Source organism: Tamandua tetradactyla, chromosome 8 (assembly GCF_023851605.1).
Source record: "Tamandua tetradactyla isolate mTamTet1 chromosome 8, mTamTet1.pri, whole genome shotgun sequence".
NCBI lineage: Eukaryota > Metazoa > Chordata > Mammalia > Pilosa > Myrmecophagidae > Tamandua > Tamandua tetradactyla.
The window spans coordinates 70,734,574-70,752,173 of record NC_135334.1 but is presented as its reverse complement, the minus strand read 5'-3'; the positions used below and the strand labels follow the sequence as shown (position 1 = coordinate 70,752,173).

The 17,600-nt window shown below is 45.9% G+C and overlaps 1 protein-coding gene and 1 pseudogene across 3 annotated transcripts in view; one reads left to right on the top strand and one right to left on the bottom strand.

Moving 5' to 3' along the window:
- Positions 1-1,567: 1,567 nt before the first annotated feature.
- XRRA1 (X-ray radiation resistance associated 1) overlaps positions 1,568-17,600 on the bottom strand; it is a 118,716-nt gene continuing 102,683 nt past the window's right edge. For all 3 annotated transcript variants that reach the window (XM_077113573.1, XM_077113574.1, XM_077113575.1), the window contains 7 exons: positions 10,442-10,535; positions 9,530-9,648; positions 6,393-6,731; positions 3,667-3,865; positions 2,791-2,906; positions 2,510-2,615; positions 1,568-2,081 (listed from right to left, as the gene is read on the bottom strand). In XM_077113573.1, the coding sequence (XP_076969688.1) occupies positions 1,831-2,081; positions 2,510-2,615; positions 2,791-2,906; positions 3,667-3,865; positions 6,393-6,731; positions 9,530-9,648; positions 10,442-10,535 (1,224 nt within the window). In that variant the 3' untranslated portion in view covers positions 1,568-1,830. The remainder of the gene's footprint in view (positions 2,082-2,509; positions 2,616-2,790; positions 2,907-3,666; positions 3,866-6,392; positions 6,732-9,529; positions 9,649-10,441; positions 10,536-17,600) is intronic.
- LOC143643904 (large ribosomal subunit protein P1 pseudogene) lies at positions 15,630-16,264 on the top strand (annotated as a pseudogene).

The window sequence follows — 17,600 nt, the reverse complement described above, 5'->3', positions numbered from 1 at the left end:
TGTCCTATGTGGAGTAACAGGAAGTTAGGATTGTTGGTCTGGAAAAGTGTAGCTTCTTCAGGATGTTCTCACGTCAGTGAAGGGTTGGTCTGGCTGGGCAGAGAGTGCAGATACACTCTTGACACAAAAGGCAGAACTAAGACCTTGGGGGAATATAGGCTGGCAGCTTAGCTCACTGGCTAGAACTGCCCAATAGTTTTCTCAACAAAAGAGTCAGCCATTGGAGGAAATGAGCCCTTATTACTAGATGTGCAAGCCAGAGCCGAATGATCTGTTGGGGAGAGTGTAAGAGACTTCCTTTCCTGCTTTCAGTTTGGGATAGGTATGTTCCCAGGAGCCTTTCAGGCCTTCTCAGGTTTGACAGTTTCTGGCTGAGGGGGGCAGTCCAGATGGTTCTCCAGAACTGGAACTTAGATAGGTTTACAGTATGAATATTGGGGTGCATTCTTCTTCCTAACAATAGGAAAAGGGCGGTTTTGGGATCCACGCTGGCAAGTCAGCTATACTGCTGGGCCCTGCACAGGACAGCTGTGGTGGGTAGCCGTATATTGCCTATATCTGTTCAGGTGCCTATGTGATTGGGTAAGATTCTGTGTAACTGACTTTGTAACTTGATATGTGTGACCTATATATATGACTATCATAGTGAATGTGTGTGTGTGGCTGGGTATTAGCCCAGGTGTGGTAAATGAGACTGTGTGGTTATGATAGTATGCAAATGCTTCTGTCTCCTCATGGTCTCACTTGCAATGCAGCACTCCACCATGCCTGCTGAATAGATGGCTTCTCCATCAGGCCTTTAGCTACAAGACATTTCTATGACCACCCTAATTGCCACTTAGGTTGTAGCAGTCTGTACCTTGCTGACGGTCCTTGATCCTTGTGCTACTGCTTCCCTAATTCTGGAAACTGCAGGCCTGCCACCCAGATCTGAATTGTAGACATCCCCAAAAGAGGAGTCTTGAGACATTAGTTGTGACTAGGTTACACCTGGCCTCTAACCCCAAATGCACATCCCTCAAATCCAGCCCCAGTGACCTCTAGACCCTCTGTAGACCGTCTGGGCTAGATATTCTCCAAGAAGGGGACAACCCTTGGCCAGAACTGGTTTACTTACTGTGAGCCCAAGTTAAACTTGTAGGCTCCATTTTAGTGCTGCATGCCAACTTATCTGCATATGGATTTTCAGTTTATGTCCTGGTAAGAGAATTTGGGGAAACTCCACGTAAGCGCTCCTCTGCTTGCCCCACCTTTGTAGCCATGGCCATTTGATGAGGAGGGAATTCCCAAGCCACACCCCCTCCCAATGGAAAAAGTTGCCCAGCAAAAAAAAAAGAAAAAAGAAAAAAAAGTTTCTGGGGTCTGGATTTGAACGTCCCTCTACCTTTATTGTGTGGGGGCAATTTCTGCTGTGGCTCAGTTCTATTAGCCCCGTGTTCTGTCCTAGCACGCATCCCGTGACTAAGGCAAGTTTCCGTAGGAAACTTGATGTGATGGGATGCTCACATCAGCTCGGGAACTTTTCTAATGTGACAACGGGGCCATTGCCGTGGTCCGGGTTCCAAGTAAAAACGAGTGGCTACTTTGCTCTATGCACTCACTCTTTATTGTTGCTCGGCCAGACGCCGGGTCCTGCCCAGACAGGAGAGGAGAGGTCCTGACAAGTCAGCTCCTCGCTCTCCCGCCCTCCCGCCGCTAGCAAGAGGGCCAGAGCCGAGCTCCCAGGTCCCCATGGGGCTCAGCCGGCCCCGAGGCGCAATTGGGGGCGCGAAGCCCTGGGGAAGGACGGGGCGCAGGGCGGGCCGCGCGCGCACGACTCATGGCGCTGCCCTAGCCTTTCGAGTCACTGGTCGTGGGCTCTGGGCAGAACTCGTCCATGTACTCCAGGAAGCGGCCGAACTTAGGCTGGCCCTCGCTCAGCGCCGGGCAGGACGCGGGCGGCGGCGGCGCGAACACTGCCTGCATGGAGCCGCGCACCAGCCGCCGGTAGCGCGCCCGGAACTCCTTCAGCAGCCGCTTGGCCTGCAGGTACTGCTTCTGGTTCACCAGCCGCTGCTCCGCCCGCCGGCGCAGCACCGGGCCTGCAGGAAGAGACCCCGCGTGGGTGCCCGCCGCTTCCACGAGGGGGCACCGAGCTCGCCCGCGGTCCCACCCTGCACGAAGCGTCGAGGGCGGGTTCCAGAGCCCACCTGAAAGGGGATCAGGTGGGAGGAGGATGCTAAGGGGACTGAAAAGAGCCTCTTCAGCTTGGAGCAGTGGGGAATCATTGATGGGCCCTCCTGATTGTATTTCAAGTCACGGTTCTTGTCCTTAACACACTATGTGACTTAAGATAAATCCCTGCCTCACATTGGGCCTCAGCTTCTCCATCTGCATATGGAAAGGGATGAGGCAGATGCTTTCTACGGACCTTCCTCCTCTCCACACGGGGACTTAACCTTACAGCAGCAAAGAGGAGTAAGCTACTGAATCGCCTGTCCTGGGGGCTTCTTAGGGGCCAGAGCCATACCTAGTGGAGCCTCTGTAATGTTCCGGGGGTCCCGCATGCGAATGAGGATGTCATCCAGCAGCTGGGCTCGAGTCTTCCGCGGGGATGGAATAGGGATTCTCTGGGCCTGACAGAAGGCAATGCAGGGTCAGTCACACCTCATTCAGTCACAGCAACAGGCGGGAAAGCACTTGGGGGCAGTGGAAAAACATGGCCCTTAGAGGGTCCCGAGATGACGACCACATCTGTACCCGTGGGGCTCCTGAGGGGCTGTTTGCATGCTCAATGAGGTGGATGTTTACCCGTTTCTCCTTGGGGATGTAAGGTTTCTGAAAAGTGTCCATCCTGGGCTTGGAGGAGCGGTACAGGAGCGGGTGCTTCAGCATGTGCTGCAGGGCCTGTGCATTCTTCTGGATTCCTAGGGCAGACAGGCAAGAGTGATTCAGGGCACTGCCCCCTTGTCCTCCTGGATCTAATTTTCTTATTCCCAGTCATAGTAGCCCTGGGTAAAAGGATTTGAGAGGCCCAAGAAGAAAACACTGCTGCCAGAGCTCTTCCTGATCTGGAGCAGTGCCTGAAGTTCCGTCCTCATTTAGTGAATACTTGGCCCCTCTGAGCACAGATCCTAGTGGCAAATTAGCACTGGACTGGGGAAAGGGGCTAACTCTTATGTGACCCCATTAACCTCCAGGGTTACATCACAGGGAAAGAAAGCCCAGCTGAGTGCCTGACCCTTTGGTAGCACAAGATACAGTTCATCAGTTTGAAATAAGGGCTCAGAGAGGAGCTGTCTCCCTTGTCTCAAAGCAAACAGAGAGGATTTTAATGTTCAGTTTGGGACTTGACTGGGAAGGATCTCAGGAATGTGGCCCATCTGGGTGTTTGTTCCTCAAACCCTTCTCAAGGAGAGACCTTTCCAATCAGAGCAGCTGGGTCCAGACTTGCTGGAAATTCTGAATAAGCTGTCTCCCCAAAAGCCAGTGCAAGCCCAGGCCAGGAGAGAGGTCCCAACATGTAGGGCTTCAAGACAGGAAACCCCAAGAGGCACCCTTTGACAGACATCAGGACGGAGAGCATCCTGCCTAGGGAAAAAAGGCTTGGCTCCAGCCTTGGCTTGGCCCTGACTTGCTCTGGGCTGTGGAGAAGGCCCCTTGCCTGGAGCCTGCCTTCTCACATACCCTTCGGCTCAATGAAGTCCGGGTCAGGCTTAGTTGTCAGCAGCTCCTCATAGCCATGGTACTTGCTAGGGATGGAGGCAGATGGGAGCTTTCTCCGAGTCCTTTTCACCTCTCTAGGAGTTGTTGGTGGGTTCCTTTGCTCTTTCTCCTTCACCTCTGAATCATCCCTCTGCATAATGGAGGAAGGCAACCCACTCACCTGTGCCCAGGAGGAAAAACACATTAATTCATTCCATTAACACTTCCACGCACCAGCTCTGTGCCAGTGACTGCCACATGCTGAGCCCTGAGGTTATTTAATGGCTCTCATTAGTTTACAGACTAGGCTGGGAGGAGGCAGATATGAAAATAGACAATGACCACATACCTTGATAAATGCTGAAACCCAAGGGCCTTGGTGACCCAGAGGAAGCCATTAACCCAGTCTGAGGAACCAGGAAACCTCCTGGAGGAAGTGATGCCTTAGCCTGAACCTAGTATTGAAGAACTAGGAGAGCTGTCCTCAGACAGTGATGGGGAGTTGGGTGGAATGGACTGCAAATGATAAGGAAGGGTGATGTTGCAGGCATGGAACAGCATAGGCAAAGGTACAGAGGCAAGTCACAGCAAGTGCATTTTGGGGAACTAAAAATTGGTGCAACATGATGAGATAGACAGCTACGGCAACAAGCAGGGCTTGAATAAGTAAATACCATTAATGCCAAGCTGAGAGGTTTTTTTTTTTTTTGCATTTTCTTTGTCCTCACTGAGAATGAAGGGCAAACCAGGGAGGAGTTTAAAGGAGTTGCATAAACTTGTCAGAGTTTACATTTTTAGCCTATCCTAATGGTTTTATAAGATATATCCTTATGAAATCTGTATTTTATGTGGGGATGTAGTTAGGTCTTTTAATAAAACTTGGCTGACTCAAGAAGGAATAGAAAATCTTAACAGACCTATAACATGTAAAGAGATTGAATTAGAAAATTTGAAACTACACACAGAGAAAAGCCCAGGACCAGAGGGCTCACTGGTTAATTCTACTATACATTTAAATAAGTATTAAAACCAATTCTTCACAAACTTCTAAAATTTAGAAGAGGAGGGAACACCTCTCTCTCTATGAGGGAAGTATTCTATGAGGTTAGTATTACTCTGATACCAAAACCAGGGAAAGACATCACAAGAAAGGAAAACTACAGAAACCTTCAACAAAATACTGGTAAACTGAATCCAGCAACTTATAAAAAGCATCATACATCAAGACCAAATGAGATTTATTCCAGGGGTACAAAGTTGGTTTCACATCTGAAAATCAAATACACCATTATCAATAAAAAAAAAAAGGGAAAATCACATGATCTTCTCAATAGACAAAATCAAACATCATTTCATGATAAAACACTTAAAAACTAGGACTAGAAGGAAACTTACCAAACCCGATAAAAGGCATATATGAAAAACCCACAACTAACATCATACTTAATGGTGGAAGACTGAAAACCTTCCCCCTAAAATCAGGAACCTGACAAAACTGTCTGCTCTTACCGTTTCTATTCAACATTGTACCGGAAGTTCTAGCTTGGGTAGCTATTCAAGAAAAAGAAGTAAAACAAGATTTTTTTTGCTAGTGACATGGTGACTCATAATTGATTGTACTGCTTTGGCTGCTAGGAAGCTCAGAATTGCAGTTTGGCAATGCACTTCTATTATGAGAACAGTGCCTGATGTGCATATTTGAGTGACAGAATTACCCTTAATTTCTGTCCATATTTCCTTTCCGGTCCATATTTTCCTTTTATCAAACTCTCAATTGTTTTTTTTAAATGCTTATTTGTTTATACTGTTTTGTTCAAAAAAGATTTATAGTTCAGTTTTATACTGTCTGAATTTATATTTTACGTCACTATAAATCATTCATGGAATAAAGAGATGGGGTGGATAGAGAGAAACAAATGTATGGATAGATGCACATCTTGGGAAAGATCTGGCAGTGGGCAGATTGGAGGGGCAAGCATGGAGGCAGGAAGATAAGTTAGGAGAATGGCACAATAATAAAGTTCAAAGAATCCTTGTCAGCTCCTCCAGCCTTGTATTTCCCTTTTTCTACACATCACTCTCTGCTCCACTGACACTGAACCATTTGTGATTCCAGCACAAACTATTTTAATTTCCTTCCCCGGTTCATGCTGTATACACTACCCTGAATGCCCTGCTTTCCCACATCTTCACCTTGCTAACTCCTACTCAGCCTGAAATGTGCAGCTCATCTGAACCTCTTCCAAAAAGCCCTCCTGATGTGGGGAAGGGGCATCCCCCCTTCCCTCGGTTCCAATGTCCTAGGTTTTCTTGGTCTCAGCACTGATTCCACGTATTTTTCCTATCCATCTCCCCCATAAGAATGAAGGGCAGGACCTGCATCTGATCCGCATGTGTTACAAGGATCCAGAGATGGCAAATAGGCAAAGACAGCAGCAGCAAACCCTTCTGGGAGACTGGTTAGAACTGTACCCCAGTCAGATCCCAGATGTTGTCTGTGCCATGACTTGTCCCTGTGGGTGCCCCCACACTTGGATCAGCGGATCTCCTAGAAAGGGTGTGCAGGGCCTGCCAGTGGGCTGTCCTCTGGTTTCTAGACATGCCTTGTGCTGGCTCCTAGGTGCCCATGGAAGTCCAGTCAGCTAAGGGCTGCCCAGGAACCCGCAGGAGCTGGGAAGAAGTGGGCAGGGGCTGGTGGATCCACGCACCTGGGTCAGGAAGACGGACTGTGTGCTCTTGATGTCCTCATCTGACATGTGCTCCGGGCTAAGGCGGCCAGCAGTGTCGCTGGGGTGGGACATGGTCTCTTCGCTGTGCACAGTGGAGTCAGAGCAGATGGGAGGTAGTGGCACAAAGGTGCGGTGGGGCGGTCCATGGCCCTCGAGGGGCATCTCAGTATCCAGAGAAGTGCTTTTAGCGGTGGGCAGCTCGCCAGTCAGCCTTGCTTCTGGCTCTAGCACATCCCTTGAGGAATACTTGACCCTGGTCACGGATGGGTAACTGAGCATCAGAGGCTGCTTCAGCACCTTCGGAATTTGGGTTTTCACCTGTCATGGGAGAGGGGCTGGATTGGATTTGCTCCCTAACCAGGAGTCTCTCCTCCTGGACCTCACCAGCCTAAGGCCACATGGCATAGTGGCCAGAGCACTAGGTAAGTACTCAAGGAGGGAGGAGGAAGAAAGGGAAATCACACTTTGGGGCATCTATAATGTACCCTGTCCATGCTTTATTTATACCTCAAAACTACCCATTGAATAATTATTCTCTTTTCATAGATGGGGAAACCAGGGCTCAGAGAGGCAAAATGACTCTTTCAAGGTCACAGAGTTATTCAGCAGCACAGCCTGGACTGTGTGATTCCGATCCTGGGCTCCGCCTTCATTCTGCATCCCTCGTTATATCACTCTGGCCTTTGGTAACCTCACTCCTTGAACCACAGTTTGCCACAGAGCCCCTGACTTTCCTGGGGGACTCTTGTGGGGGGGGTGGGTAGGAAGTGCTCCTGCATTTTTCTGGGGTGCAGCAGGGTTTAAGGGCAATGAAATAACTTCTTTCCTGTGAAGTTATCCTCTCCCTTCTTCTTTGCCTCAGCTTCCAGGAGGGCCGATGCTATGCTGGGCATCCATGTGTTCAATTTCTCTCAGCCGGGCTTAGTTCTTCCTCCCTACACCAGTTTACATAGAGGGTTGGTTTTTATGTTTTATCAAAGGTATTTAGTCTACATTACTGTGTAGTATAGTGGAAAGGGCCCAAGCACTGTGGTTAGAAAAATATGGCCTGGAAAAGAGTTCCAACCCTTTGAGCTCCCATTTCTTCCTCATGTAATGGAATACTAATCCTTATCCTGCTTATATTGCAGGCATCTCTCAAATGAGATGATGTGTGCAAAGGTACCTAACACGCTAAGGAGCGTGAAGGATGACTGTTTTATAAAGTTAAGTGTCTATTTATGAAAACCTCTCCTTTTGGAAAATATGTATAGCCTCAGTATTTAGACTTGTCATCTGAGGGACTCAGTCTGTTTTTCAGAATCCAGGCATAGGGCAACAGGTGGCACCATGCTTTTGACCAAGACACCAAATGCCATCACTTACCAGCTGGTGGGGAAGGAGCAACTTGTGTCCCTCCTTCACACAGTTCTGGGATTGTCTCTTGGTGCCTCCTTCCAAGATGGAGGAGTGACTGAGGGAGCTCTGCTCTTTCTCTACCCTATTACTACCTTCCAGCCCCTTACCAGGGGAAGAAGGATAATCTAATTGGTCAGGGGTTGATAATCACTGGGCCCTATTTCACTGGTGGGCTGGGTCACTGGGCATCAAAAGCAGGCTGTTTTATCTTCCATTTGTATTCTCAAACTGCAGCTCTTGGTTACATGCCACGTGAGTCCAAGCCTATTCTGGCATGTTTTCCATTTTCCTCTGTTCTGTCCATACCTAAGTATAAGGAGAGGGCCTGCAGCCTTTATCCATATAGTTGATTGAGTAAAAGGCCCAGGAGTCTGTTCTGCATATCCAGTGCCTTTTCTGTAAGCATAACACCCCAAGTTCTAGCTTGAGGTAGTTATGTGTCCCCTGTCTGACTTCAGGCCTCAGCCACATTCTCTGGTCTTCCCTACTTGGGTGTTAGAGGATGTCTGCCCAGATTAACAAAGCAATGCTTTCTTTCTCTTTTGGCTACTAGTGTTTGTGTCTCTCCTTTATTGGTCAGAACTTTGAAGGGGAGGAGGAGTGAGAGGCATCCTGAACCTCAATACTAAGTTTTAACAAGTCAGTTCACCTCTCTGAGCCTCAGTTTCCTCATCTGTGTAATGCCTATCTTGCAGAGTTGTGAGGCTATTGAGAGGGTACATGCGTGAGTGCTCAGCAGAGTACCGGGCCTGGTGTCCTGTAAAGGGGCGAGCTAAGTATGTACTCAATATCTGATTCACTGTGCTTCTGCCTCCTCCTCGCTTGGCTGATGGGAAGGAGATAGTTGGATCCTTGGAGGAGGTCACAGACAAGGGGGAAGATGATGGAGACCCTTTTTTTTTGGTTTTAAATGCTTGCTCTGGTCTTCCAAGAGCTCAAGACAAGACCTTGGCTGGGTGGAGGTAGGCTGCAAAGGGAGTGTCAGGGGAATAACTGTAATTAACTTCTGGGCTCAGTTTAGGAAGGGAGGAGGGTTTCATAGAAATATCTGGAATTTTTCAGATGAAGGATTTGGTTTACTTTATGGCATCCCAAAAAGCAAGTCTAAGACCACTGGCTGGGAAAGTTATGGAGGAAGCAGATTTCTCCCAACATACAGAAACACTTAATTAAGGTTCAGGCAGGAGACCTGTATTCCAGTCCTGGCGCTAACATTCATGGTTACCACTGATGATTTTAACTTTCCTTGTTACTGGTTTGGGAGTTTATAGTGTATTTTCATATCTGTTGTTGCATCCAGTCCTCTCAGCAGCTCTGAGAGGTTTTAGAGTTGAGGAAACTGAAGCTCAGAGGGGTGAAACTCCTGCCCAAGGCCAGGCAGCTATGGAAAGTGATGGAGCCAGGCTCATACCTGGGTTTTCTGACTTCAAGGCTGGTCTCTCCCTAGTTCTCCACAGTTCCTTCTCTGGGCCTCAGTTTTTCTGCAAAATAGCGGGTCAGTCTCAGTGACCCCCTAAGCTCTTCCCTATTCTGACTCTTTGGTTGTTCCTCTTGGGTATATCTGAATCTACTAGGGCAAGGAAAGGAAAAGACAATATTGAACCTGATGAAGGTTCCAAGCATTGTGGGATTGAGTAGTTCTATTCCAGGTTAGTCTGCATACCTTAAAATAGGCTCTGCTCCCTGTGGGGTTGGGGTCCTCTGCTTGGAAACCTTACCTTCCGCGTGTCCTTCCGAGGCATCAAAATATGTGGATGCTTAGCCTTTACTATTTTCTTTCGAATTAAGTGGATCCCCAGTCGCTCCTGGAGGAAGCTTTTTAGCAGTGGAGGGACACCTGGTGCCATGATGGGAAAATGGCAACATTACTATTAGCCACCGTTTACTGGGGGCTTATCATGTGCTGGGCACTGCTGATCCTGCTTTACATGTGTCAGTATAATGTATTTAATACTCACATCAATCCTGTATTATCTTCATTGGGTAGGTGAGGCAACTGAGGCACAAAGAGGTTAATGTATTTGCTCAAGGCAACAAAGATAGTGTGGAGCAAGGATTAGAACTCCCCCTCTGTCCTCCAGGGCCAAGGACTCTAAAATGCCTCCAGCTGCTACATCTGGGCCAGCAGGCTCCAGTGCTAGAGTAACAGCCCTCGCCTCCCCCTGCCCTTGTAGTCACTGTGCTCTGGGAGGGGAGGGACTATAGCTGGGCCCTGCACCCCTCCCCAGCCGGGAAGCAGAGAGAGCGAGGTCATAACAGATCGGTTCCACAGGGCAGGGCGGACCTTCGAGCTCATGCAGGATCTAGATAATTCTATATTCCCTTCCCAGCTCTGCCTCTTGCCGTGTGACAGTGACAAGATCGGAAACCTCTCTGAACCTCAGTGTCTTCCAGTATAAAATGGGGAAAATAATGCCTGCCTGATAGGGTTACTGACTGGATGAGCTGGTGGAGAGGAGGTGCGTGGAAGTGTCTGTTGTTTTCTCCACTCCCTGATGCACTGTGCACCTCCTCCACCCCGGAGGCAGAAAAGAGCCCAGGGCTTGGCACCTGTGGCGGGGGCCGGGGAGTATGGACACAATGTTCCCTCAGCACTGGGGTATGTGGGGCCAGTTTCACAGGCATCATACCTCGTGTATGGGCCACCAGAGGGTTGCTATGAAAGACGAGCTCACAGAGAGACGGGAAGAGAGCTGCTGGCAGAACAGCATCCTCCTTCGTGATCTGCAACAAATGCAGAAGAGACTGTCAGAGAGAACTCCTTCTGCTCAGGTGCTTCCAGGCCCCACTTTGCAGGGCTATAATACTTGTTAGGATTGGGGTGGGGTGGGCGTGGGGTGGGGAGAGAGGCTGCTGCTGCTGGGGCTCACTGCTGCACAGTCCTTATTCCTGCCTGCTAACCCCCAGGACAACCCTGCTCTTCCTGTCTGAAATTCCGCCATCACTGTTACATGTTTGAGAGTTAAGAATTCCTCTCTCTTCTCCACACTGTATATGTAGCCTACAGCAAGTATTGGGGATGTTGGTGACAAAATAATAACAAACACTTGTATAGCACTTGTCTCACAAGGAGTCTGAGTGTGTGGTGGGGCACTGACTTGGATGTGAGGATACAATTTGTCTGACACTTCGCTTTCTTCAATTCAAACTCTACACACCCTGTTGGTCTGTCAACAGCACTCCTGATAATCCCCTTCACTGAGTCTTGTCCTGGTCACTGATCTGGGGAGGGATAGGGGACAGGGGGTCAGGTGGACAGAGGCAGAGCCGGCAGTAAGGGAGACCTCATGACTATGGTCCAGAAGTCACTCTACCCCATAAAGCCAGCCTGCAATTGGTGGATGGCTGGCCAACCCAGCTCTGGAAGGGCAAAAAATACAGGATCTTTGTTAATCAGGGGGGCTGGAACATCTGGGAACTATTTTGGGGAGGGTGTCTATTAGCAATGAATACTATCTGAGACACCTATGAGTCCAGGAGTGGGGCGGTGGCCTTTCAGACCCCTGGACATATGGAAGGTGTTGGGTCAGATGCAGGGCCCATAGAAGGCTCTAAGGTCCAAAGGCTGGAAGAAGTAGTAGACTTTAGTTTGGCTTCCCCTGGAATCCACTAGGTAGCACACGATTTCCATCGGGCAATTATTCATTCTCTCTCATTTTTGTTCATTCAATCAACAAATATTTACTGAATGCCTGCCATGTGCCAAGTTCTGAGGTGGGAATGAGAAAAACAAGCATGATTTCTACCCTCTAAGAGACTGCCTATTGGGAAGCAAGCCTTGAAGGGACAATAACCCAAAGGAGAGTAGATTTATAACTGTGATAAGTGTCACAAAATAAAGGTACATGAAGTCTATGGTGATTTGACTTAGGGAGGTAGGAGAAGTATGTGTCTCTGAGATCTGAAGGATGGGTAGGAGGTAATCAGTGAATGCAGTGGGGGGTGAAATGTGTGGCAGAGACAGCTATGTATGTACCAAAGCCATTTCCTCTATCTTCTGAGCGCACAGCTAGACTATAGCTCCTAGCCTCCCTAGTAGCAAAGCATGGTCATATGATTCAGTTCCAGCCAATGCAGCATGGGTGGAAGTGACAAATGCCACTTCCAGGCATAGGTCATTCAAAACCACCTGTGGGATCCTCTATGTCTTCACCACTTTCCCCTCACCCAACCACCTAACCAACAAATGCTTCGGATTCAATGAAGGATTCAAAGGGACCTGGGTCTCTGAATGATAAGGTGGAAAGCCATCCGCCAACCAGAATATCCACACTGGACTTTGTAAAAGCAAGCAATAGACTTTTATTGTGCTAAATCATTGAGATTTTTTAAGTTTGCTGCAGCAGCTAATATTATTTTCTCTAAATATTGCAGAGAGGAAGGATGATCCCGGAAAAGAGAACATGTATGAAATGCTCCAAGGCAAAGAAGAGAAAAGCCTGTTTTGAGGAATTAAAATAAGGCCAGTTGATTAAAAGCAGAGAGGAAGAGGGTGCATTGTGTAAGATAAGGCCAGAAATGGAAGTAGGAGCCAGATCAAATCTAGTTAAAGAGTTTAGTCCTTGGGGAATTCATTAGATGGATTTTGGAAACATGAGATCATAACTTGCAAAGACTTGGTGATGGACTAGATATGGAGGAGAGAGAAGGATGGCAATTATGTTTTGGCTTGATAAGTAGATGGACTGTAGAACTATTCAGTAAAGATAGGGAACAATCCAAGAGCATCCATTTGAAGGGAAAGATCATTAATTCATTTTGGATATGTACCACTTGGGTGGTATCTGTGAGACCTCCAAGTAGAAGTGTCAAGTAGGCAGTGGAGACAAAGGTCTGGAGTACAGAGGACAGACCCGCATTGGAGTTATAAATTTGTCAATCACTGCTTATGGGCCAATGGGTATCTGAAGCCATATCTAGAGTACAGAGAGAGAGAGAGAGAGAGAGAGAGAGAGAAAAGGGAGTAGGAGTGGGCCTTGTGGGACTCTAACACTCAATGGTCTAAATCAGGGCTCACCAAACATTTTCTGTCAAGAGTCTGATAGTAAATGTTTTAGGCTTTGCAGGCCGTGTGATCTCTGTCACAGCCACTCAGTTCTGTGGTTGTAGCACAAAAGCAGCTATAGACTATTCATAAATGAGTGAGCATGGGAAGCTGTTGCCCAATAAAACTTTATATATCATCTTTGAAATGTATTTCATATAATTTCACATGCCACGAAATAGTCTTGATTTTTTACAACGATTCAAAAATATAAACATTACTTTTAGCTCATAGGCAGAATAAAATCCAGGGGCAGCAAATATAGCCCATGGTCCAAAGTTGATCCACCGTCTGTTTAATGAAGTTTCATTACAACACTGCCATCCTCATTAATTGACCTTTGTCTATAGCAGTCTTCATGACACAATGGCAGAGTTGAGTTCTTGTGACAGAGACCATGTGGCCTGTAAAGCCCAAAATATTTACTATTTGGCCCTTTACAGAAAAAGTGTGCTGAACTTTAATCTAGACACTACGGAATGAGGATGAACTTACAAAGGAGCCTAAGAGCTGACGATAAATGACTACATCATGGTGACTAAAGTGGTGCCAATTAGGTGGTAAAGAGATGGTCACTACAGAATAGGCAGTGGAGAATTTAATTTTGCAAAAGTCCATCCACTCAAATTTGCTGAAGAAAACTGAAGAAAGTTACAATTAAAATCAGTAGAAAGTTGAAAGATACCTGGGCGGTGGTGTCATATTTTCTGTAAAATTAAACCCCGGGTGAAAGACACGGATTTAGGATTCCAGCTGATAGAGAGAGAAGAATCTGGCCATCAGGCTAGCCTGATCCCTCCAGGGTGAGTTGACTGCCCTAAAAGGATATTAGGTTCCCATGACAATTTTAAATCTCTGCCCTAACCTCACCGCATTAAGGAGAATATAATTTAATTTGTCAAATTTATGAACTAAGTAAATATTAAAGATCGAGTAAAAGTGATTATTTTATTCTTGACACAAAATTTACTTGATTTGCAAGTGAATTTCCTAGATGTATATGTTCTATTTAAAGGCAGAATTGGTTTTAAAATTTGTAACTTTAATAAACTGAATACTGATTTCTACAGTCATGATTGGAGATTTTTAACACAAGGCTTCTCAGCAATTGATAGAACAACAGAAAAAAAAGGACACAGAAGATCTAAGTGCTACACTACCAACAACCTTAATTAATTGATACTTAGAGAATGCCATAACCTAACACTGCAGAATACAAATTTCTTTTAAGTGTACATGGAATAGACCACAGGGTGGACTTAAACAAGTTTAAATTTCAAAAGAATGAAATCTAACAGATAATGTTCTTTGATAAAAGAATTAAATTAGATATCAACAAATACAAGTTATGTAGAAGAGTCCAAACTTTGGAAATTAAACCCTTTGCTTCCAAACAACTCATAGGTCAAAGAAGAAATCACAAGAAAAATTAAAAATCTTTAAAAATTGAATGAAAATAAAAACACAATATCAAAATTTTCACTTAAAGATGAGATTAGAGAGAAACTTACAGCTTTAAGAAAAGAAAAAGGTCTAATACCTATAACCCTAAGCTTACTTGACACCTGAGGAAGCAAGAAAAAGAGGAGCAAATTAAACTCACCATAAGTAGAAGGAAGGAAATAATAAAATTATGAGCAGATAATCAATGAAATGGAAAAAAGCCAAAAATAGAGAAATTCAATGAAACAAACAACTGGTTTAATAAAAAGTCAATAAAATAGATAACTTCTAACTTTTGGGATCAAGAAAAAGAGACACAAATTACCAATTTCAAGAAACCCATACTAGATATTCAATTTACTCTCAATAAGGGTACCAAAACTATTCAGTGGGCAAAGGATAGTTTTTTCAACAAATGGTGCTGGAAAAACTGAATATACACATGCAAAAGAATAAAGCTGAACACCTACCTCTCACCACATATAAAAATTAACTAAAAATGGATAAAAGACCTAATCATAAGAGCTAAAACTATAAAATTCTTAGAAGAAAACATATGGGTAAATCTCAGTGACTATGGATTAGACAATGGCTTCTTAAGGCTGACACCAAAACCACAAGCAATTAAAGAAAAAATAAATTGGACTTCTTCAAAATGGAAAACTTTTGTGTTTCAAAGGACACTATCATGAAAGTGAAAAGACAACCCACAGAATTGGAGAAAATGTTTGCAATTCATATCTCATAAGAATATAGTATCCAGAATACATAAAGAACTCTTTCAACTCAACAATAAAAAGATCAATTACTCAGTTTTTAAATGGACAAGTGATTTAAATAGATCTTCTCCACAGAAGATCTACAAATGCCAGTAGACACATAAAAAGATGCCCAACCCCATTAGCCATCAGAGAAATGGAAATCAAAATTACAATGAGATACCATTTCACACCCACTAGGATGGCTATACTATTAAAAAAAAAAAAGGGACAAAAACAAATGTTGGCGAAGATGTGGAGAAACTGGAACCCTCATACATTGCTAGTGGGAACGTAAAGTGGAGCAATTGCTTTGAAAGACATTTTTGAAGTTCCTGAAAAAGTTAAACATAAGAGTTACAATATGACCCAGAAATTCCACTCCTAGGAACATACACAATAGTGAAAACAGGTGTTTAAAAAAAAAAAAAACAAAAACAAAAACCTCACAGAAGGATTATTCACAAGATCCAAAGGGTGGAAAGGACCCAATGTCCTTCAACTGAATGAATGGATAAACAAATGTGGTACATCCATACAATGGAATATCATTCATCCATAAAAAGGAATGAAATGCCCCTTTCTTCAGCTGCCACTAAGGTGCTCAGTTCTTCCAAGGAAGGTGAGGCTGAGCCCAGGTGAGGCCCTCCCTTGATCCAGTGACTAGCACTGCACCTGGCAGCCACCTGCACCATGGCCCATCTCCAGCCTTGTCTACTCAGCCCTTATCCTCCATGACGATGAGGTCACCATCATAGACAATAAGATCAATGCCCTCATGAAAGCAGCTGGTATAAATGTGAACCCTTCTGGTATGACTTGCTTGCAAAGGCTATGACCAACCTCAACATCAGCAGCCTCATCTGCAATGTAGGTATTGCTGAACCTGCCCCAACAGCAGGTCCTGCCCTCTCCACAGATGCTGCTCCAACTGAGGAAAAGAAAGTAGAAGCAAAGAAAAGAATAATCCAAGGAGTCTGATGATGACATGGGCTTTGGTCTTTTAGATTAAACCCTTTCTGTAACATTTTCAAAAAGTTATGAAGGCCCTTTTTAGAGTCACAAGAAAGCCACAGCAGAGCCACAAGGCCAAGAGGACCACAGAGTCCACCAGCCAATGCCCTTTGGAGATGAAGAAGGAGAACACTCCCATGGGAGCTTCATGAAACAAGAAGCCAGGAGAGAAAGCTAGCACACTGTCACTATGTTCACCACGCCTTCCCACTTGAGAGAGAGAAATGCTGAACCCATTAATCTTTCTTGAGTGAAGGTAACCTCTTCTTGGTGCCTTAATTTGGACATTTTAATAGTTTTGCTTTAATTGGGACATTTTCTTAGCCTTAGAACTTGTAAACTAGCAACTTATTAAATCCCCCTTTTAAAAGCCATTCTGTTTCTGGTATATTGCATTCTGGCAGCTAACAAACTAGTACAGATTTTGGTACTGATAGTGGGATTCTGCTGCATTTGCAAATACCAAACATGTTGGAATGGTTTTTAAAATTGATAAGGGGAAGATTTTGAAGGACTTGATAGAGAAGGCCAGGAATGCTCTGAAGAGGCCAAGATGGTGGCTTAGCAATGTGCACGTTTTAGTTCGTCCTCCAGAACAACTACTAAATAACCAGAAACAGTACAGAGCAGCTCCCGGAGCCATGTCACTGACTGGACACACAGCGTACCCCAGTCTGGACCAGCTGGACCTGTAGCCTCCCCAGAACTGTGAGGTAATTAAGGTAATTAAATGTCTAGACACCAGCAAAAAATAAATCACACCAGGAAATTCCCAAAGCCACGGTGGCCAGCGCCTCTCCCCCACAGGTGGCTTCCCAGACGGAAAGGAAAGAGACTCTAAACCTGGTCAAGGCAGAGTTCGCACATTGGGCTCACAGAAAAAGAGGAAAGGGGAGGAAACAGAGGTTTTTGTGGCTGTCTTTCTACGGAGGCTTGGCTGCCTCTGGATTCAGCTGTGGGACTTCTCGGGCTGCAACTGCCCCAGGCATAGGCAGAAACGGACTGCGTTCAGGGCTGTCTCTTACCTGTGCCTTCCCCAGGGGAGGGGTGAAGCCCAACTCAGGTGGAACCCCTCCTGCAAGGAATTCAGACCCCAGGGCTTGGCAATTTGAAGCCATTAAAACCAGCCTACAACCTCTCCTCTGTCTCCACCACGTCCCCAGCAGGGAGAGTCTGCCAAACTTAAAGGTGCCGCAACATCTTTTGCTGGTGGGACCCGCAGGCAGACAAGCGCCACATACTTGGCAGGATAAGAAAAACAGAGCCCAGAGACTTCACAGGAAAGCCTTTTAACCTGCTGGGTCTCACCCTCAGGGAAAACTGACGCAGGTGACTCCTTCCCCCTGATAGGAGGCCAGTTTAGTCCGGGAAAACCTGGCTAGAGTCTATAATACCTACATAGACCCTCCTAAGGGTGGGGAGGGAAAAGGCACCATAAAAGCAGGGCAAGATACAAGAAAACAAGAACTGAAAAATTATCCTCTGTTAAAAAAAACCTAAGCTAGAGGTCTGGAAAAAGCTGAACTGAAG